This window comes from Oncorhynchus masou, chromosome 32 (assembly GCF_036934945.1).
Source record: "Oncorhynchus masou masou isolate Uvic2021 chromosome 32, UVic_Omas_1.1, whole genome shotgun sequence".
Lineage (NCBI taxonomy): Eukaryota > Metazoa > Chordata > Actinopteri > Salmoniformes > Salmonidae > Oncorhynchus > Oncorhynchus masou.
In genome coordinates this window covers 76,996,375-77,018,974 of record NC_088243.1, presented here as the reverse complement: position 1 = coordinate 77,018,974, position 22,600 = coordinate 76,996,375, and the positions used below count along the sequence as shown (strand labels likewise).

Sequence of the window (22,600 nt, the reverse complement as noted above, 5' to 3'; positions counted from 1 at the left end):
TAGGGTTAGAGAATGGGATACCTACACCATATTGTCAAATCCCCAGGGGTTGTCTGCAAGAGTTCTGTTACAAAGGGTTGTGGTGAAAACTTCTAGATCTCACTCTTTCACCTTATCTCTCTCTCTCTTTCACACATACACACACACTTCTTTGACCCTTGGCTGGACTGATAGTCAGCTCCAGGTGACCACACACGTGATCATTAGGGCACAAAGGCCCGAATAGAATATTCCCATAATGCTGGTTGTCAGGTTGCATGCTTCATTCCGGCATGGATTGTCTGCGCAGTATCTTGTGTATTATCATTAGAGCCTGATGGGTCCGATGCTGATTTTAGGGAGGCAAAAGTCACCGATTAGCGATATATCTGCCAATATGTTGTTTTTATAAAGGTTGAATGAAAATCATACCTATTTTTTTTACACAAGAATGAACAAATATTCTTAATGATGATTTCTTATCAAAATATTAAACTGAACATTATTTTAAAACATTTGTTGTTTACAGGATTTTCACCGAAAATCAACTATATATCCTCTATAAATACGACACTAAATACAAAACTTGTTTATTTGAACATTATTTTACCTTTATTTAACTAGGCAAGTCAGTTGAGAACAAATTCTTACCCCGCTGGGCCGCCATACTTAGGTGCAACTTAAAGACGTGTCTATCTATGGCAGTGGAGAAGAAGTATGCAAGGGAAGGTTTTTGTGCTAAACCACCACAAGGGGTGGCTGGTTGAATTAAATAAAATTAGTCTCAGTCAATCTGAAAGAAACTGCACTGTTCACAAATAAGCGTTGACAAGTTCACAAATGCCGTTCGTAATGTCACCACTAGGTGCCATCATCAGCATTCGTCTTGAGTAGATTTACTAGTGTTTACAAAAGGTCATGTAAACAAACACTTAATGCCATTACTAATGGCAACCTATGAAGGGCATAAGCTAGCTGTTCATTACAACAATGTTTTCTGACAGTAACCATCAATACTAAATGTATTGGCTATACACTAACTCCAAATGGCATGTGCTGATGGTTGAAAACTTTATGCAGGGAAATGCTTGGCACTGGTTTTCGGCACACATAATTTAGCTTGCTAACGTTACTTATCTCACATCATGAATGCAAGCACATGGCCTGAAATGATAGATCTGCGCCAAATGTCTTGCTTTTTGCCGATTGCATATTTCGGAAAACTAAACAAATAAGTCCACTAGCAAACATAATAGGCCGAGACAATAACAGCGTTATTTTTGTATCGAGGAGCGTTCACTTTGGCAGTGTTAGCACATAAGTAGCGCAGACTGCTAGCTAGCGAGCTAAGGTAACAACTACCTTCCTGGCTAGATAGCTAAGCTAAATATCTTGCTGGCTAACTGGCCAGCTAACGTTAACTACGTGAGAATGTGATGAGGACAGGGCTGCTTGCTTGGTTAAGTCGACGTTTGATTATTTACTTATTCAAATACGCTCGCTACGGCAAGTTACTCACCTGTCAAACCAATCATGTTGTGACCTAGGGCTGGATGATGTTCAAAGTTCTTCAAAATTATCGCAAAAGAGCAGAGGTATTTGTGTATTATATGTATATAATATCGGCGCTTTATCTGTGGAAAAAAGACCGATACAAATATTTATGTGAAAGGCTAGTATCAGTCAATCGATGCATCGGGCGGGCTCTAGTTATCTTTATGCTATGCTTTATCCCTCTCTTTTTGCATTATATGCACTTTGAAAAACGGGGCTTTATGGATTTGTGTATTTTGCTCTCTAGGTGGGAGAATGTTGCCCCACTTACATAATTAGAGTTTGAACAATCCCCTTTGAAATACTCAATACCCCTTTGAAATACAGGTTTGTTTTACAGTGAGAAAACATGAATTATAGAATAGATCTAGAGATCAAATAAACTACTCTAGGCCAAACCCAAAACTGTTCTTGGAATGAACCTGGTGTTGTCACAAGGCTGCTCTCTGCTGGTTGAAGGTTGACATAACAGAGCAGAGGGTGGAGATGGGGGAGGTGCACCTGTCCGAATCCAAAGGGGCAGAACTTGTCCCATACAACCCAAATAGGTGATTGATGCAACTGTAACTTGAACATTTCGTTTTCAGACTCACAATAATAGTAAACTTGTCAATCTACATATTTCATTCGAGGAGTCTTTGTAACACTTTTTGAAAGTCTTTGTGTTATTATGCTTTTATAGACTAAGGTATGCACGTGGTGAACGTTATCACCTTTATTATAGCCCATCACTCATCGTGTATTTGAACATTTTCCTGTGTGTTTTGGAATAGTTTGGCGGCCAAGGGATTTTCAAGGCGTTTATTCGAAAACTTCCCTGGCCAATCCCTTTCAAGCTTTGGCACGTTACCTCCTCGGCTCCTCCCCCTGGACACATTTTTCTTGATCCAATGTAACGTTATTTACAGCATTGTTACGTCGGGTTTATCGTGAACATCATTTGCATGAAGTACTGAATGGTCGGACACAATTGGGTGATCATAATACGAAACCAAAATTGAGGATTAAAATGGAATATGGTTTGATCATCTCTTTGGTGTCATACATTTGACTCTTTAGTCAACGTGCCTCAATGTAATATGGCTTAGATTTAATTAAGTAGGCTAGGCTATTTTGCCAACGAATCATTGGTTTAACTGAGCGGGAGGATACAATGTTGCTATATTGTCGATCGTGAGAACATATGTTGCACTGACTTTAGCTGGACCGTAGCCCATTGTCATTGAGACTGAGCTCCTAGTCTAAAGCGCCCCGGATTCAGCCTCTACAATGCCTGGCCGCCGCAGTTGTGTGAATTCTCTCTGGTCTGGCACGGAGCGGGTTCGGATTGGCGAGCGGCTGAAAGCGACCCTGGCTGGAATCCTTGAGCTGGATTTGCTCCGGGGCCAACATCTGGACATGATCGATGCGGCGCTGGACCTCAAAGACACCAGTAGCACCGGTACCACGGTGACTGTCATCACCGATCAACAGGAGGAAAACCTCGAGAGCGCAGCCTCGGATGGCTCTGCGACATCCCGCAGGCAACAGGTCAGTGCGTAGCCCCAGATCTCTTGACAAGATTGGTTGCTATTAAATATGAATGCATTCAGATCTGCCAGTAGGTCATTTGTATCCCGTTGCATCCAACAGACTGCTGCACTTCAATAGCCTTGATTGAGTGATGGAGTCATAAGCACGGAGCTACAGCTACTGATTACACAATGGTGTTTGACCTGTCTAATAGAATTGACAGTAATCCACCCGCCTCCACTGCTTCTAATTCCGTTTTGTATCAGTCAAGGTTATGTAGAATACAAAGGGTGTTATGGTTCTGTCCCCTTTATGGATCTCAGATGATGAGATTGTCAACGTCCACATCTTTTCACAGTCCAGTTTTCCCCAAGGACGTGACATAGAATGTATCTGTGTAAAGAATGTACACTTGGTACACACCCTGTAGATACAAGCATACACCGAGGTCAGGTCATACTGTAGATGACAGATGCCTACAGAGTTCTATATTCTGTATCGGCCAAAAATCTTCTGTGTAAATAGGCTACTGTAGTATGTGAATACATTGATCTTTTTGTGTGAGATAAGATCATTTGATTGGGAAAGTGCCATAGTAAGACAACTTGGTACACAGACTGAAGTAGACCTATTGAATACAGACCCTATTCATTTTAACTCTCACTATGGATGCAGCCTTCAGCTTTCATTGTTACCATTTGGACAACTGTTAGGCCTAGTTGGTACAATACTAAGAATAGAATTCAGATGGCCACAGAGCCCTGCACTGCCTCATAATGGAGTTGGAAGTCTGAAGCTTAACCTGAGTCTGTGAACACTGTCCTCATGTAGGGTAGGTTACCATACTGGTTTGTTGTTACAGTGTTTGGTGAACAGTCACTTAGCTCCAGTAATAGGGACAACTCAAGTCATTCCCTTTTTATTAATCAATTAGAGAATGGTCAAATGATCCCGAGGTAAGGAACCAGCACAACATTCTACTTACTGCTTTTTCCTTCTCAGAAACACTGCACCAATGTATTCTCTATAGATTCCCTGTGACGTTCAGCAGCTATGCTATGTTAAATGGTATTAGTCATCACAAACACCATAGAGAGTAGCTCTACTTGCCCTTCCATCCGCCAACGCAGACCCTATTAGCATATTAAACAACAGATTGAGAGACAAGTTGCTTCTGCTGTTGTTGTTTCCAACGTGACCAACGTTATCACCGACCCAATTCTGCCCACTGGGAAGAGGAGAGAGGGGAGAGGAGAGAGGAGAGAGGAGAGGAGAGGGGAGAGGAGAGGAGAGGAGAGGGGAGAGGAGAGGGGAGAGGAGAGGGGAGAGAATAGGAGAGAGGAGAGAGGGGAGAGGAGAGAGGGGAGAGGAGAGAGGGGAGAGGGGAGGAGAGAGGGAGAGGGAGGGAGAGGAGAGGAGAGAGGAGAGAGGAGGAGAGGGGAGAGGAGAGAGGGCAGAGGAGAGAGGGGAGAGGGGAGGGAGAGGGGGAGAGGAGGGGGAGAGAGGAGAGAGGGGAGAGGGAGAGGAGAGAGGAGAGAGGGGGAGAGGGGAGAGGAGAGAGGGGAGAGGAGAGGAGAGAGAGAGAGGGGGAGAGGAGAGAGGAGAGAGGAGAGAGGGGAGAGGAGAGAGGGGAGAGGAGAGGGGAGAGGAGAGAGGGGAGGGGAGGGGAGAGGAGAGAGGGGAGAGGAGAGAGGGGAGAGGAGAGAGGAGAGGGGAGAGGAGAGGGGAGAGAATAGGAGAGAGGGGAGAGGGGAGAGGAGAGAGGAGAGGGGAGAGAAGAGGGGAGAGGAGAGAGGGAGAGGGGGGAGAGAGAGAGAGAGAGAGGAGAGGAGAGGAGAGGAGAGAGGGAGAGAGGGAGAGGAGAGGGAGAGGAGAGAGGAGAGAGGAGAGAGGAGAGAGGGCAGAGGGAGAGGGGAGAGGGGGGAGGAGAGAGAGGAGAGAGGGGGAGAGGAGAGGAGAGAGGAGAGGGAGAGGGGAGAGGGGAGAGGGGAGAGGGGAGAGGAGAGGGAGAGGGGAGAGGAGAGAGAGAGAGAGGGGAGAGGAGGGGGGGAGAGGAGAGGGGGAGAGGAGAGAGGGGAGAGGGGAGAGGAGAGAGGGGAGAGGAGAGAGGGGAGAGGAGAGATGAGAGAGGAGAGGGGAGAGGAGAGGGGAGAGAATAGGAGAGAGGGGAGAGGAGAGAGGGGAGAGGAGAGAGGAGAGGGGAGAGAAGAGGGGAGAGGAGAGAGGAGAGGGGAGAGGAGAGGGGAGAGGAGAGAGGGGAGAGGAGAGATGAGAGAGGAAAGGGGAGAGAAGAGGAGAGGGGAGAGGAGAGAGGGGAGAGGAGAGGAGAGAGGGGAGAGGAGAGAGGAGAGATGAGAGAGGAGAGGGGAGAGGAGAGGGGAGAGAATAGGAGAGAGGGGAGAGGAGAGAGGGGAGAGGGGAGAGGAGAGAGGGGAGAGGAGAGGAGAGAGGGGAGAGGAGAGAGGAGAGGGGAGAGAATAGGAGAGAGGGGAGAGGAGAGATGAGAGAGGAGAGGGGAGAGGAGAGGGGAGAGGAGAGAGGTGAGAGGAGAGGGGAGAGAATAGGAGAGAGGGGAGAGGAGAGAGGGGAGAGAAGGGGAGAGGAGAGATGAGAGGGGAGAGGAGAGGGGAGAGGAGAGAGGGGAGAGGAGAGAGGGGAGAGGAGAGATGAGAGAGGAGAGGGGAGAGGAGAGGGGAGAGAATAGGAGAGAGGGGAGAGGAGAGAGGGGAGAGGAGAGGGGAGAGAAGAGGAGAGGGGAGAGGAGAGATGAGAGGGGAGAGAAGAGGAGAGAGGAGAGGAGAGAGGGGAGAGGAGAGGAGATAGGGGAGGAGAGAGGGAAAAGGTGAGATAGAAGATGGTAGAGAGGGAAGAGGGAAAAGGTGAGATGGAAGATGGTAAAGAGGGGAGAGGGAAAAAGGTGAAATGGAAGATGGTAGAGAGGGAAGAGGGAAAAGGTGAGATGGAAGATGGTAGGAAGGGGAGAGTGAAAATGTGAGATGGAAGATGGTAGAGAGGGAAGAGGGGAAAGGTGAGATGGAAGATGGTAGAGAGGGAAGAGGGGAAAGGTGAGATGGAAGATGGTAGGGAGGGAAGAGGGGAAAGATGACTGGAGATAAGACTGCAGTGAGTCTCTCTCTCTCTGGCTATTTGAACTATCACAGTGGGGTAACAGTAGTACACTACTGTTGCACCCCATCAACACTTGATTTGCTGCCAAAGCCCACACTGTGATCACCCTCACCATCATTCTTCTATGTACATTTGGACCATGACATGTATTGCTGGCCCTATATCAACCTCCAGCCCACACAGAGAAACATGACGTCAGAGGGCATTATCTTGGATTGAAACGTCAGTCTCCTCTGCTTCTTCAGTTAAAGTAAACAGAATTCATCAATAATGCATAGTGCGCATTGCATAAGCATATGTTTATCAATAACCAATGTTTACCTGCTAGTGCTGTTGATAATGTAGCTTACCTTTCCCAACATGACATCTCAACGTATTTAGCGTTGTCACAATGATGCGCCCCATTCTGAAAATAACAACTTAAAGGCTTTATAGAGCATTCGTAAAGTGTTCGTAAGCCCTAAATACTGTAGATACCTAATGAAAGTACGTCACAAAAGTATGTTATGTACATTCATATTATGTAGTCCTTCATTCTAATTGGAGTATTTGCTGTGATTTGTCTGTGCATTGTGTAGATATATTGTTTTTTTAGGGTAAATGTCTGTGTCTCTCTGTCTCACATAGAGGGATATCATATTACAGAGCTCTTAGCGCTGAGGGCCTCCACCTCTCTCTCTCTCTCCTCCTGATTTGATCATAACCATCTCACTGTAACATTACACTGGGGTAACATGGTTCACATTATGTCCATGGAAGAGTGTGGGGGGGTGAACATGGCCCTGACGGTTATCAGTGTGTTTGTGTGCTTGCGCAAGCTAGTGTTAGTCTTAGTATTATTTGCTATTTGTGTTTTAGTGTGTGGCAGGTTTTAGTGTGTGGCAGGCAGGCTCTGGATGAGTTAGATATATACTGCTGCTACGTCTGTTGTGTGGGTGGACTGAGCAGGAACCAGAGAGCAGCTGTAGCTATGGTGAGGAGGGGGTGGCTTTAACTTATTATGGAGTGGGGTTGGGGGTTGGGGGGGTTAAGATGCCACTCTCTGCCTCTCACAGGCAACCCCCTCCCCCACTACCTCTTTCATATACTTGCTCTTTCACTCCACTTTTCACTCACCATTACCTCTCCCACTCTCAAGCACCCACTCAATTCCCCTTAGAAAATACCTTTTCTAACTTCATGAAATGTGGAAAAAGTAGCGAGAGACAGAGAAAACTAAACATGGCTGGTAAGCAGGATCAAGGTCTAACTTTTTTCCCTGCACCCACCCCCCTGTCCTCCCCCCCCTTATCCCTCTCTCCTTCTGCTCTTTGTTACATCATCTGTCTTCCCCTATTCTTCCTTTAAGTCCCCCTCTGAGTGAGAATCCGTCCTAAATGGCACCCTATTCCCTATGTAGTGCACTACTTTTGACCATCGCCCTCCATCGCCCTGTGGGTCCTGGTCAAAAATAGTGCACTACATAAGGAATAGGGTGCCATTTGGGACACCTTCCCTTCTCAGTTAGGCAGTATGAGTCACCTGTATTGTCTCCTGTTTATCTCCGTAGTAACGGAGGATTGATCAGGCCTGGCAGTGAACAAAGCCCCCTGTTGTCCCCCCCACCCCTATCACCCAATCAGGCTAATATTAGGGCATCACCCGCAGAGGTCATGAGTAATCACATTCATCTAAGTAAGAAGAAAGTCATGAATTGGCTATTGAGGAGAAAGAATACGTCATATTCTGTTTTTGTGTCTGAGTCTTGAAACACGAGTGTTCCAGAACTTCCAGTAAGGCTGATGACATCAGTGTTTGGTAAATAAGAACATTAGAGATCCATTCTACACCACTCTCTAATTATCATCTCTTTAAAGACATGTTGTGACTCGAACACCCGTTTTTCTGTTTTTCAGGTTCCCTCTCCCCCTTCAGAAACAGTGTTGCCATGCCACAGCAGCACGTTGGACAAGGACCGTGTGGGGAACTCTGGTGGAGATGGGCTGGTTCATTCCAGAGGTGATGGGGTTGGTGGGGATGACTCACGCTGGTCCACCCTCTCTTGGGATGCCCCGTCTGACCTGCTCTCCCCCCCGGACCTTGATGGTGCAGTCCAGGTGGACTATGACTCCAGGCCCAGCTCAGGTACTGGACTGTGTGATCCTACCATGGGGGGTCTTTTGGGGGTGGTCTGTGACACTCATACGGCTTTGGCCAGGGCTGGACTATCACATCTGGAGCCCTGGGATACCTACCTCCAGGCCCCCCCCCCCGAATAAACATTGGCTTGTGACGTGTTCATATGCTATCTGGGGGGGCCCCGACCGCCATGTTCGGAATAGGCTATCTGGGGGGGGCCCTGCGTACTCGTTTGGTAATCTGGCCTTGGCTTTGCCCAACAACACTTCTCACCTCAAGTTTTGTTTACTTTGTGAGATACCGTGTTGCAAAGCCGTATTAAATATTAACCTTCAACTTTTCTGTCCCTGTTCCTTTATTTACCCTCTCATGTTATCTTTTCAACACCACTTACTCACTCCTTTCTTACAAATCACTCTTTCTCTGGACCTACACTCCCTCCTTTCTTTCTTTCTTTCTTTCTTTCTTTCTTTCTTTCTTTCTTTCTTTCTTTCTTTCTTTCTTTCTTTCTTTCTTTCTTTCTTTCTTTCTTTCTCTCTCCATCTCTCTTCCCCTCACTTTATTTCTCGTAGGCTTTTATTCGGTCAGTGGCAGCTCCCTATCAGACTCCTGCTACTCTGTGTCCAGTGAGGCAGTCCTGGCCCAGGGGGGTCCAGTACCAGGTGGGCAAGTCCGGGCCGGACCAGGAGCACCCTCAGGGGGAGCCTTCAGGCTGTGGGAACAACGGCCCCTCTCTGCAGACCACAGTGACATCCAGTGGCCGGAGGCCGCGCAGCAGCCAAGAACTCAGCGCATTGAGGAGACCACAGAGATCAGTGATAGGAGACCAGTATCTACGGGTCAGATATAACACGCATATGGACATTCAAATGCACTCACATAAACACACTTACACTTCAGTACAGTTCATCTGTGTTTAACCAGTAGTTTTCCAGAGAGTCCTGGGACCATAGTCCTAGATAAATGTCACTGTTTTCCAGAGAGTTCTGGGACCATAGTCCTAGATAAATGTCACTGTTTTCCAGAGAGTTCTGGGACCATAGTCCTAGATAAATGTCACTGTTTTCCAGAGAGTCCTGGGACCATAGTCCTAGATAAATGTCACTGTTTTCCAGAGAGTTCTGGGACCATAGTCCTAGATAAATATCACTGTTTTCCAGAGAGTCCTGGGACCATAGTCCTAGATAAATGTCACTGTTTTCCAGAGAGTCCTGGGACCATAGTCCTAGATAAATGTCACTGTTTTCCAGAGAGTCCTGGGACCATAGTCCTAGATAAATGCTTTGGCTTCTTTATAAGCTGACTAACATTCATAAACTTTCACTCTCGTCCTTTGAACCCAGGTGACTTGGAAATGAACAGTCTCTTCTTCCTGTCTGACCTGTGCTCCAGCCTGGGTGACCCCCATCCCGGCTCCCTCCTCCCACTCGCTGACCCCCGACCCCAACTCGACCCCAGGTTCTGTTCTGATCTGGTGTCCCGGAGGACCAAGGAGGTGTACCATTACCCCAGCCCCCTCCATGCTGTGGCCCTCCAGAGCCCCCTCTTCACCTCCAGTCAGGACGCCTCACCCTCCTCTTGCCTCTCGCCGAGTCCGGACTTCTCTGCCCAGGCTGAGGAATCTCAGTCCACCCCCCTCTTCCGGCCCCCCCAGCCTCCTCACCCCTCCACCTTCACCCAGCTGGAGCAGTACATCACCAGGCTGGCTCGTCAGTACCGCAGCCGGGTTTCCCCCTCTGACACCACCCCTACTGCCACCCCTGGGCCAAGTTGCCACAGGGGGCCCAGAACCCCTGGCCACGGCTCCACTCAGTCGCTGTTGGCCTTCGAGAGCCGCAGTACCCCCTCCAACTTGATAGGGGGCAGTGTGACACCCTGCAAGTCTTTTCTGGGTAACTCTGCGCGGGTCAGCCTCAGCAATATCAGTAAGAAGGCCAGTAGGAACTCCATCAACCTGGGCCACCTGCCCTCTGTGACAGGAGAAGACCTCAAAATCAACCTCCACCTCAACCTCAGTCTCAACCTCAGCCCCAATCTGAACAAAAACCTGGGTTTAGACTCAAACTCCAAGGAAGGTATTAGCATTGGTGGTGTATTAAGGAGTGACCATGCTATCCCCACTGCCTCCCCCTCTCCTTCAACCTCCCTTTCCACCACCGCCACTCCCACCCCTGCCCTGAGGTCTCGGCCACGCATCTCAACATGTCCCTCCAACCTCAATCACCGGAGCTCTCTGGAGGTCACCGGGTCAGGGGCTGGGTCAGGGCTAGGGTTCTCCCGCTCGCTGGACTGGAGTGGACTGGATTCTTCACCAGGGAAAGTGACAAAGAGTCAACCCAGCGTCAATGCCCCGGACGCCAGCCCTAGTAAGCTCAGCGAGGACTCGGCGATGGTGGGGGAGATCTCCCGTCTCTCTGGCCTGCCCCGGGCTGTGGTGGTGGGCCTGATGGAGCAGGGCGTAGAGCTGGATGTCGACTGCTTCCAGAGCGACGCCGAGAGAAGAGGTCAGGGGTCAGAGTTTAAAGCCCAAAGCTCCTCCCCTTCCTCCCACCAGACAGCCCAGACTGACCACGAGTCTCATCATCATGATTATTCCAGCGTCCATCACCTCCACGCCAGTAGCAAGACTGACCTTGACCACCAGAGGCCGATCCAGTTGTCCCTCAGTGTCACCCACTCCCCACAGTCCCACTCAGGCCTCACACCTCCCAACTCCTCCAGTCCACATTCCAGTAGCCCCAATCACCCTTACCAGTCCACCTCAACTCACCCACCTACCCATCATCATGTCACCCATCACCACACACACACCTTCCACTGCCAACAAACCCCTTCCACATCTGACCCCGCCTCTTCCCCCTCGTCCCGTGACCGCCCCAAGGTACACTCCCCACCCCGCCCTCTCCAGCCCTCCCCCCTTGCCAATACTCCATTCTCTGTGTTCCGGCGGGATGACCCATTCCAGTGCTCCCTGCCTCGCGTCAGGGACAGCAGCTCACCACAAAGGGGCAACATCCAGCCCAGAGGGGGGTCACTACGGCAGGGTGCAGGGGGTTCAGGGGGTAGATGGAGGGTAGATGGGGAGGGAGAAGGATGGAAGAGGGTGGATGGGGAGGGGCTCTACCAGGGGAAGCATGCGTCCAAGGAGTTGGTGAGGGCATCGACAGTGAGCAGCTTCCACAGGAAACAGAGGTGCTACAGCAGCAACTGGGGAGAGGAACGCAGTCATGACACGGCCCAGACGCCAAAGAAGGGGGCAGCCAAACTCTGGAGGGGCTTTGAAGGACGTTCATGGGGGAAAGAGGCTGAAGAAGAGGAGAACAAGGAGAGGTGGAAGAGAGAGGGGATCAGGAGAAAGGAGAAAGATGACCAAAAGGAGAAGCATGCCAAGGCAGAGAGGCGAGAGAAAGAGAGCAGTGCCTCAAAACGCAAAGGGAAGGGTGGTGGTGGTGGCTGGGACAAGCGTAGCTCCAGCCTGAGGCTGTCCAGACGGGCTCTGTTCCGCAGTGAGTCCCAGGGGGACGTGCTGGAGCCTCGAGCCCAGAAAGAGGAGCGTCTGAGGGGGGCACAGTGGACCTCCTCCCTGGAGCTCAGCATGGAGCGGGTTCGTCCGTTGACGTTGAGAAGAAGAGGGGAAGAAGACAAGCGCCTGTCCTCTACTGCCAGCCTCTTCCACCTCTCTCGCTCTCAGAGTCTGGAGGGAAGCTGTCCCTCCCTCTCTCCTCCTCTCTCCTCCCCATCATTCTCGCCATCCCCCCCTCCTTCTCGGGCAACCCTCACACGCTCGCGCTCACTGAGGGACCTGAGTAGAAGGGTGTTTAGCTCAGTGAGGTCTCTGAGTTTGAAACACAAGACGTCTAGAAAGTGAGATGATCACAATAAATGAAATAGTGTTTTTGCCACTAATTCAAATGTATTTATATAGCCCTTCTTACATCAGCTGATATCTCAAAGTGCTGTACAGAAACCCAGCCTAAAACCCCAAACCACTAAGTTACAGTCAATATTTCAGTCGGTTGTATTTTGGTTGATAAGGCGGTGCCAATGTTATGAATCTGTTGAACTTGACTCTCAGTAGTGTGTGACTGTGAGTGGTCCCCTCTGCATGCAACTCTGTGACTTATCTCTGTGCGCTATCATGGCTATCGTAAGCTTGTTCTCCTCTCTGAGTGTATATCAAATCAAACCTTATATACTGTATGTTGCCTTTGAAGTACAATCATATTGGCCATAAAGACCAAAATCAACAGGCAAATTGTGCTATAAATTGATATTGTGCTCAGGATTTTGAAATGGATCTCAATAAAGTAATACTAAGAATAAAATGTTATTTGAAACAAATGTGTGTATCTTGGAATATTATTAATAAAGGAAACTTCTAATTAAACTTTTGACTCTGTGAATACATCCATCTCCAACACTTCTACACTGAGGTATAAAACATTATGAACAGCTGCTACTTCCATCACATAGACTGACCAGGTGAAAGCTATGATCCCTTATTGATGTCACTTGTTAAATCCACTTCAATCAGTAGATGAAGGGGAAGAGACATGTTAAATAAGGATTTTTAAGCCTTGAGACAATTGAGACATGGATTGTTTATGAGTTCCATTCAGAAGGTGAATGGGCAAGACAAGATAAGTGCCTATGAACAGGGTATGGTTGTAAGTGCCAGGCGCACCGGTTTGTGTCAAGAGCTGCAACGCTGCTGGGTTTTTCACGCTCAAGTTTCCCGTGTATATCAAGAATGGTCCACCACGCAAAGGACATCCAGCCAACTTAACAACTGTGGGAAGCATTGGAGTCAACATGGGCCAGCACCCCTGTGGAATGCTAGACACCTTGTAGAGTCCATGTCGCAATGAATTGAGGCTGTTCTGAGGGAAACACTCAATATTAGGAAGGTGTTCCTAATGTTTGGTATATTGCTGTAGTAAAGGCTGTAATTTCAAAAAATATTTCTTAGGTTTAATCAAAACATTTTGTACACAAAAAGGAACATGACTGATTATGTGACCAGAAACAACCACTTTCAGAAGTCATAACAGGACTGAGTTTGAACAGTGCACAAATAGTCTCTCTTTAGCACCTTCGCTTTGACCTTCAACCCTTATGCTGAACCTCCAACAATTTAGCTCCATCTCCTTGTTGGTCATCAGGCACAAATATTCTCTATAGCATAATAGGATCTTCAATAGGATCAGCCTGATCAAGGCTCTGCACAGAATCAATGATCTATGTGTCCAGTCCAGGCTTGGTTCCTCTTTTCTTCTCTTCTCAATTCTCAGGGTCAGAACAATAGAACATCCCTCCTGATGGGAACTTATTTCTGGGTGACTCCTCCGCTGGCCCCCTCCCCGGCTCTCTAACTGGAGGAGAACATGCCCCGGTACAGAGCCTTCTCCTTCTGGTACTCCGTGTTCAGCCTCTCCTCTGCTCGCTGCAGGTGCCTCCTCACATTAGTGTCTGTCAAAGAGAGACAGTCACAAATACAGTGATTTCAATTTCAATCAACAATTGGGGGAATGGGAATAGCATAGAGACAATAATACAATATATTGTGTTCTACTTCATTCTGTTGGGGAATTGTACCGTATGCCTAGGATTATAACACGCCCTCACAAATCATCAATAATCTGTTTTGTTTTACTGAAAGGCTGTGGTAGGGACAGCAGCCCATAAACAGGAAGATAGTAACCAAAAAGCTGAGCTACCATTGGGTTGTCCTTTGCTGGCCTGAGTGAGGTATTGCTTGGCGCTCTGTGCGTCTCCCAGCTCCAGAGTGGCCACTCCTGCTCTGTACAGGGCCTTGATGTCATCTGGCCGCAACTGCAACACCCGCAAGCTGTACTCCTGGACACGCGTGTAGTCGACACACTCCCTCTGCAGCAGACAGGCTGAGAGAGGGGGAGACCAAGTGACAGAAAAGTGAAGATAAAGGTAAGTCCAGAAAGAGGCGGATTGTGCATTATGCTTCGTATTATCCTCCTTTAAGTGGATCATTTGAAACAACTCATCTACTGCATGAAACATGTCAAGGCCTGTAATACCTGCTAAATTGTTGTAGCAGTCGACCTGTGTGTTCCTAAGTAGTTCTTCCTGTCCTGCGGTGAGGACAGGAGCCTCAGGACCAAACCCCTTCACTGCCGCAGTGACATCAGAGTCGAAACTACGCAGAACGAGCAACGAACGGTGGTAACGTCCAATTGCAGACCGAAGCTTTTTCTCTTTGTAGAATTTGTTCCCCTCCATTTTTAAGTGGACGGCATCTTGTAGCTGGGAGTCTACGTTGGCACCTGAGGGGCCAAGCTTGGTAGGCGTTCCTGAACAGCTTACCCCTGCAGCCCCGGACCTCAGCTCCATACTCTCATCTCCTGGTGTCTCTGGACTTGCCATGGAACTTAGTGATGGGATAATAAGTACATGAGAAGACATGATATTAGATGACTGAACACATTATATTACATGGGTGGTCCACACCAACACTAAATGTTAAGACAAAACTAGATATAATTAAAGACATGAAGATGCTCTAAACCCGAGATCTGAGACCCCCCATCACGATTGCTTTTAAAAGAAGAACTAGCTAGTCATTTCAACTCATTCAATAACTGTTACATGGGTGTTCTACTAGGTCATGTATAAGCAAGCGAGAAAAATGGTTTTACTGGTGCTAGCCCTTGCGTGAACAAAATGCAAAGTAACTGCAATTGACATGGCCATATGTTAACCGTTATAAATAAAAGTGTAATGGCGGCTTACCTTACAGTCTATTGATCTTTACACAAAATACAAATACTTGAACTTGCCCACCTACTTAGTGTAGCTAGTAAATAATGAGCATGCAAACAACCACAGCATTGGTAGAGGCAGGCACTTCCTGCTTTTTCTTCTTCTGTGGTGAGAGGAACCCATCCCATTTCACTGCAACGGAACTTATTTTTAGTTTAGCGCTACATGCTTTAGCAACATGGACATAACTCTGTGACGCTTTCATCAATGAAACAAAATTAATCAATACTGAAAATTAAAATAGTGTTGTCGATGTTTATCACTTTGGTGAATTGATGAAGAGTGTTCGAAGGTTGTCGAGGTTTGTTCGGAACAAATGCAATAGTTCATACATTGTGGATATCATAGGCTGCAGTATTTATTATTTATAGGTCAGCCTTCAATAGTTCTAAGGAAAAAGTGCAAATGAGCCTTTTGCAATTTGAAATGCCTTTTCCATTGTTAGGGGAGTCGACCCCGCCCTACATTCTATCCCATGCATCTTATACTGTATAACAAACAAACAAAAATATTTCTCAAAAGGTCAATGCATGGAGCAAGTGACTGGCCCAACCGCTAGGTTACCTGCCCCCCAAGCAAGCAAGGCGACCTGGATAATGACTGAATAAAAAGTATCACTCAATGACAATTTTGACAGCATATTTTATGCACCCTTCAAAACAACTGGGAACTGTGAATTGGGAACTCGGGCATCTCCGACTGGGAATACTTGTTTGGACCGGTCATCCAACTCGGAATACCAAGTTAGAAACTCGGGCATCTTTCTAGAGCTCCGACCTGAAGATGATTTGACCTCGTTTTTTTCAAGTTCCCAGTTGTCTCGAAAGCACCAATATCTAGGCCAGTTGGCCAGTGCTCCGGTATGTGTTGATTGCTAGTGCATCACTGGCACATTTGCTAGGGGAGAATTGTATAACGGATTGCCAGCCATCATGCAGGCTGTGCTTTAAATATCCGCTGATTTCTTTTGGAACACAGATGGTGGTTTAATAATTCCAGATAACACCGAATAAACGGGTAGGCACTGCCTGAAGATATCCTGTATTTAGTTAGTTCTGTTCGATCTTTTGGACTATGGAACTTGATTGGCGAATGTTGGTGGCTCACTGCGCAACCCACACACCCTGTCAGTCCTGTTCGGGTTGATGGTGGTTGTCCCGCTTGCGCTCAACGGCTCAGTTTTCAAAGGGCGTTGTGCGCTTTTCACCACGGGTTCATGGAGGACGGAGAATTGAACCGAAGTTACTGGGGAACCGGGTGAGATTTCACATTTGGTGGTACAACAATGGGGCCTACCGGCTGCTAGCCAGTTCGCTACTTTTGTCGGGTTTTCACGGTGATGTTCGGCGCAGTTCAGGGCTGGCGAAGCATCTTCTATCTCCAGGGACGGCATGACGAGTGAGTGCACTTTACATGGGCTTTTAAATAGTTAATCAATAGCACATAAAGTAGGCGTATTATATTTATTATTATTTCAAAAAATAATTATACAAATGAAACAGAAATTGCATAAACAACCTGATAATAATAATCATGACCATTATGAAATATAAAATGGTGCAATGCATTCTATGTGTTATGGGCTAACTACTATTACATAGTTATAACAGTTTATGTCAAATGGCAATGTTTCCACTTGTTCACTGTCACCTATGTTATTATTGTATTCCTTTTCCAGCACCTTGTTCTCTGCCTTCCTGACCCTGAGCCTGTGTCTGGATGGGTCATTGTCACCCTCTCCCTTAGGCTGGCCTCCTGGTGCAACACTGTCACTGATGACAACACCAGAACCTACAAGTCATGTTTATACACTGAGGCCTACATATCAACAGGAAATACTTTAGGGTATTCCATGTCATTTGGTCAGGAAAAACTCTGGTCCCTAGTACTGTGCATCGACCATCAAGAAAAACTCTGGGCCCTAGTACTGTGCATGGACCATCAGGAAAAACTCTGGTCCCTAGTACTGTGCATCGGTCATCAGGAAAAACTCTGGCCCTACTACTGTGCATGGACCATCAAGGAAAAACTCTGGGCCCTGGTACTGTGCATGAACCATCAATGAAAAACTCTAGGCCCTAGTAATGTGCATGGACCATCAAGGGAAAACTCTGGGCCCTAGTAGCATGAATGGACCATCAGGGAAAACTCTGGGCCCTAGTACTGTGTATTGACCGGTGTGTTGCATACATTGTAGTGAGTGTGAGGGTCAAGCTGCAGGGGTGTGGCTGTAGCGTTGTTTAGTGTTGACAGTTTCCTGTCTCTCTGTCTTTGTGCAGCTGTGCAGAATCCCAGTCCTTCCCCATGTACCTGGATGTAGAGACATCGTCCTTTTACACTGAGCTCCCCCTGGCAGAGGTATGTAGTCCGCCATAGCTGGCCCATCTCATGCCAGTGGACTTTCCCCACTCAAAATATACATCTTCTGCATTGCCTTAACATCAGCGGTGGAAAAACTATCCAATTGTCATATTTGAGTAAAAGTAAAGATACCTTAATAGAAAATGACTCAAGTAAAAGTGAATGTGAAAGTCAGTAAAAGTCTAAAACTATTTGGTTTTAAATATACTTAAGTATCAAAAGTAAATGTAATTGAAAGTAAAAGTAATTCCTTTATTAAACAATCCAGACATCACCATTTTCTTGCATTTTTAATTGACTGATAGCCAGGGGCACACTCCAACACTCAGACATAATTTACAGATGGCCAGGGGCACACTCCAACACTCAGACATAATTTACAGATGGCCAGGGGCACACTCCAACACTCAGACATCATTTAGACATCATTTACAGATGGCCAGGGGCACACTCCAACACTCAGACATCATTTACAGATGGCCAGGGGCACACTCCAACACTCAGACATCATTTACAGATGGCCAGGGGCACACCAACACTCAGACATCATTTACAGATGGCCAGGGGCACACTCCAACACTCAGACATCATTTACAGATGGCCAGGGGCACACTCCAACACTCAGACATCATTTACAGATGGCCAGGGGCACACTCCAACACTCAGACATCATTTACAGATGGCCAGGGGCACACTCCAACACTCAGACATCATTTACAAACAAAGCATTTGTGTTTAGTGAGTCCGCCAGATCAGAGGCAATAGGGATGACCAGGGATGTTCTCTTGATAAATGTGTGAATTTGGCCATTATCCTGTCCTGCTAAGCATTAAACATGTAACGAGTACTTTGGCTGTCAGGGAAAATGTATGGAGTAAAAAGTACATTGTTTTCTTTATGAATGTAGTGAAGTAAAATTAAAAGTTGTCAAAAATATAAATAGTTAAGTACAGATACCCCAAAAAACTACTTAAATAGTACTATAAAGCATTTTTACTGAAATACTTTATACCACTGCTAAACATGAGTGAGTCAGAGTGTTCTTGTGATTCAGTTTCACTCTCTCTCCCACTCTGTGCTCTCTGTCCTCTCTCTCTATTTCTCTCTACCCCCTCCCTCCCTCTCTCAATTCAATTCAAGGAGCTTTATTGGCATGGGAAACACATGTTTACATTGCCAAAGCAAGTGAAATGGATAAACAAAGTATTTATTTAACCTTTATTTAACTGGGAAAGTCCGTTAAGAACAAATTCTTATTTACAATGACAGCCTACCAAAATGCAAAAGGCCTCAGGCCTTAAAAATACAAAAAATATAAAAAGTTGTCTAAAAAGGATGAATTTGTCGTTGCCTAATTCTTTTTCGGGTGATTTCTACACTACTTTCCTTGCATCTATAGCATTTCTTAATATTATGTAGTTCCTTTAGCATTGATGTCCTCATGATTGAGTATTGCTCTGTTCAGGAAGACTGATTTTGCTGTGATCTGATAGGGGTGTTAGTGGGCTGACAGTGAACGCTCTGAGAGACTCTGGGTTGAGGTGATAATGTAATCTACAGTACTACTGTCAATGGATGAACTATAGGTGTACCTACCATAGGAGTCAACTTGAAGCCATTGACTGTACAGACCCAGCGTGTGACAGAGCGGCAGGAGTTGTAACCCATTTTTGTTGGTTGTTTTGTCATAGTTGTGTCTAGGGGGGCATATGGGGGAGGGAATGTTGTCACCTCCAGGTAGGTGTTTGTTCCCCTGTGTGCTGAGGTTGTCAGGTTCTTGTCCAGTTCTGACATTTAGATCGCCACAGACTAATACATGTCTCTGGGCCTGGAAATTGTTGATCTCCCCCTCTAGGATGGAGAAGCTGTCATTGTTAAAGTATGGGGATTCTATTGAGGGGATATACTGTAGGTAGCACACATGAGGACATTTTTCTCTGTTGAGATAATTTCCTTATTAATTTCTAGCCAGATGTAAAATGTTCCTGTTTTGACAAATTTAATAGACTGGGTTAGGTCTGCACTATGCAAAATTAGCATACCCCCTGAGTCTCTTCCCCGTTTCACACCTGGTAGTTTGATGGATGGGACTACCAGCTCTCTGTAATCTAGAGGGCAACCAGTGGGTCTTTCTCCTCTATACCATGTTTCTTGTAGGATGACAATGTCTGTATTTCCAATTTCTTTGATGAAGTCTGCATTCCTGCTCTTTTGGCCAAAGGCAGATGACCTAAGGCCTTGTATATTCCAGGATGAGATAGTAAGAGCTTTGTGTTCCATAGTGTCTAGTGTTTTTTTGTGTGGTTTAGGCCGGGACCATCACAGTAGGTGTGAGCAGAGCATGTTGAGCATCTGATACATAACTCTGAGGTCACAGGATGGAGCTTGGGGGGGTGCATTAGTGGGGATTGGGCCTGTTGCTATGCTCACGGCCTGGGCATATGTGCAGCTGTCATGCTGAGGTCCTTGCTGCAGGGACGAGGGACATGGGGGGCAGAAGGGGCATGGGTCTGATCTGGGAGGGCCTATAAAGGGTGTGACTGGGGTTTGTTTGGGTTGGTCTCAGCTGGTCGGGGTGTGGTTGGTGAAGCTGTGGTCTGGGTGCAGGTCCTCTTGGCGAGGGGTCTCTCGGTGCAGGTCCTTCGGGAGGGGGTCTTGCAGGTCTGGGAGGGTGTCTCGCCGATCTGGGCGGGGTGTCTGTTGCTCCTGTGTGAGGTGCTGGGGCTGTGGTTGAGGGTGACGTCCTTTAGGGTCCTGACAAAAGTTGGGAGGCTGTTCAAGTCCAGGGTGGAGTGGTGGGCCAGGTAGACATTAGGTTTTGAGGCACAGTCCCAGGAAATACTTGCACTCACCCGCTGTATAGTGGCAAGGTGAATGTATTTACAAATTAAATCAAACTTTATTTGTCACCTGCGCAACAAGTGTAGACTTTACCGTGAAATGCTTACTTACAAGCCCTTAACCAACAGTGCAGTTCAAGAAGAGTTAAGAAAATATTTGCCAAATAAACTAAAGTAAAAAATAATAAAAAGTTACCTAATAACATGACAATAACGAGGCTATATACAGGGGGTACCGATACCCAGTCAGTGTGTGGGGGTACAGATTAGAGGTAATTTGTACATGTAGGTGAAGTGACCATGCATAGATAATAAACAGCGAGTAGCAGCAGTGTACAAAACAAATGGAGGGGGGTCAATGTAATAGTCCGGTGGTCATTTTATTAATTGTTCAGCAGTCTTATGGCTTGGGGGGTAGAAGCGGTTAAGGAGCCTTTTGGTTATAGACCTGGCGCTGCGGTAGCAGAGAAAACAGTCTATGACTTGGGGGACTGGAGTCTCTGACAATTTTACGGGCTTTCCTCTGACACGCCTATTATAGAGGTCCTGGACGGCTGGAAGCTTGGCCCCAGTGATGTACTGGGCCGTACACACTACCCTCTGTAGCGCCTTATGTCAGATGCCGAGCAGTTGTCATACCAGGCGGTGATGCAACCGGTCAGGATGCTCCCGATGGTGCATCTGTATAACGTTTTGAGGATCTGGGGACCCGTGCCAAATCTGTTCAGTCTCCTGAGGAGGACAAGGTTTTGTCGTGCCCTCTTCACGACTGTCTTGGTGTGTTTGGACCATGATAGATCGTTGGTGATTTGGACACCAAGGAACTTGAAACTCTTGACCCGCTCCACTACATGTTAATGGGGGCCTTAATGTTCGGCCCGCCTTTTCCTATAGTCCACGATCAGCTCCTTTGTCTTGCTCACATTGAGGGAGAGGTTGTTGTCCTGGCACCACACTGCCAGTTCTCTGACCTCCTCCCTATAGGCTGTCTCATCGTTGTCGGTGATCAGGCCTACCACTGTTGTGTTGTCACAAACTTAGTGATGGTGTTGGAGTGACGTTTGACTACGCAGTTGTGGATGAACAGGGTGTACCGGAGGGACTAAGTACACACCCCTGAGGGGCCCCAGTGTTGAGGATCAGGTGTGACGTATGATTTGTTGTCTACCCTTACCACCTAGGGGTGATAGCAGGGTGGAGAAAACCACTTGTGTGTTGGGGAATGTAGAATACTTTTTTTTCACCCTTTCCTGCTGGGCCCTCAGGTCGTTTGTGCCCGTGTGAATTATAATGTGGCTGGGGAACCCTAGTCTGTCCTCTGACAACAGCTCCAGGGCGTGCCTAGTGTTTGGGCACATGAGTTTAGCCACTTTGAGTTTGGGAAAAAGTTTATTCTCTTGAATATATTTGCCGTTTGAGTCAATGAGGAGCACAATTTCTGGCTTTTGTTTGTCCTCAGTGGATGTGTGGGGTTTGTCAGGAGAGCTATCAGGGGAGCTGACAGGGGGGCTGTTAGGAGGGGGTGGGGTCTGTTGGGTTGGTGCGTCCTGTGTTGTCTGTCCCTGTTTAGTGTTGAGGTTGTGGTCCGGGTCTGAGTTGGGCTGTTCTGCTGGCTTCTCTGGGGGAGTGTCCTGCTCTGTCACACTTCAGCTTTCTCACCTCCTCTTTCAGTGCTGTTAGCTGTGCCATGTCTCCACCTTCCGCCCTCCTGGTCTTGTTGTTGGGGGGGTGTTGTTCTGCTGGTCTGTTTTGTGGGTCTGTTCTGTCTGGACTGTGTGGACTAGCTCTCTTAGCTCCACCATGTCTCTCTCCAGCTCTGTGAATTTATCCCTCTCAATGATGGAGGAGCAGTGCAGTTGTGGGACCTGGGTGTGTTCAGTGCTGGAGAGGACGGGGACTATCCTCGTCTGCAGGACAATTTGAAGATGTGTGATCAGACTCACTCAGAATGGGGGAGTCGTCACATAGAGAGACAGATTTTCCTGCTCTGCTCTCTCTTTGATCCCATAAAAGTCCTGCTGGAACTGCATGAGGATGCCCTGCACCATTACTGTCCCAGACCTGTACACGTTGACAGAGGTTGTTTCAATTTCCTCAATGTCAAGTATTCTCTCTCTCCCTCTGTACTCTCTCTCCTCTCTCTATTTCCCCCTACCCCCTCCTCGTGATCTCTCTCTCTCTCTCTCTCTCTCTCTCTCTCTCTCTCTCTCTCTCTCTAATAATACTAATCATATATAGTTATAATAATGTGTATCTTTCTCTCCTGGTCGCTCTGTGGAATGTGACAGGACTGTGGTTGACTCACTCCATCC

General features: G+C 47.3%; 2 protein-coding genes across 2 annotated transcripts; one reads left to right on the top strand and one right to left on the bottom strand.

The window, feature by feature from the left end:
* The first annotated feature begins 2,427 nt into the window (after positions 1 to 2,427).
* LOC135526607 (uncharacterized) lies at positions 2,428 to 12,673 on the top strand. Its single transcript, XM_064955119.1, has 4 exons — positions 2,428 to 3,063; positions 8,070 to 8,298; positions 8,865 to 9,131; positions 9,636 to 12,673. Exons 1-4 carry the CDS (start codon positions 2,803 to 2,805, stop codon positions 12,158 to 12,160), a joined length of 3,282 nt encoding a protein of 1,093 aa, XP_064811191.1. The 5' UTR covers positions 2,428 to 2,802; the 3' UTR covers positions 12,161 to 12,673.
* Positions 12,674 to 13,249: 576 nt separating this feature from the next.
* ttc9c (tetratricopeptide repeat domain 9C) lies at positions 13,250 to 15,172 on the bottom strand. The gene is made up of 4 exons (XM_064955120.1): positions 15,058 to 15,172; positions 14,346 to 14,695; positions 14,010 to 14,192; positions 13,250 to 13,761 (listed from the first exon to the last, which is right to left on the bottom strand). The coding sequence occupies exons 2-4, from the start codon at positions 14,689 to 14,691 to the stop codon at positions 13,661 to 13,663; spliced, it is 630 nt and encodes a 209-aa protein (XP_064811192.1). The 5' UTR covers positions 14,692 to 14,695; positions 15,058 to 15,172; the 3' UTR covers positions 13,250 to 13,660.
* Positions 15,173 to 22,600: the final 7,428 nt, after the last annotated feature.

Excerpts from the sequence above, each read along its gene's own strand:
- ttc9c (XM_064955120.1), bottom strand. The coding sequence starts at position 14,691 with ATGGCAAGTCCAGAGACACCAGGAGATGAGAGTATGGAGCTGAGGTCC. Across the intron at positions 14,193-14,345 it reads CTGCTACAACAATTTAGCAG|CCTGTCTGCTGCAGAGGGAG; the intron begins GTATTACAGGCC and ends CCCCTCTCTCAG. Across the intron at positions 13,762-14,009 it reads CAGCAAAGGACAACCCAATG|ACACTAATGTGAGGAGGCAC; the intron begins GTAGCTCAGCTT and ends TCTCTTTGACAG.
- LOC135526607 (XM_064955119.1), top strand. The coding sequence starts at position 2,803 with ATGCCTGGCCGCCGCAGTTGTGTGAATTCTCTCTGGTCTGGCACGGAG. Across the intron at positions 3,064-8,069 it reads CGACATCCCGCAGGCAACAG|GTTCCCTCTCCCCCTTCAGA; the intron begins GTCAGTGCGTAG and ends TCTGTTTTTCAG. Across the intron at positions 9,132-9,635 it reads TAGGAGACCAGTATCTACGG|GTGACTTGGAAATGAACAGT; the intron begins GTCAGATATAAC and ends CTTTGAACCCAG.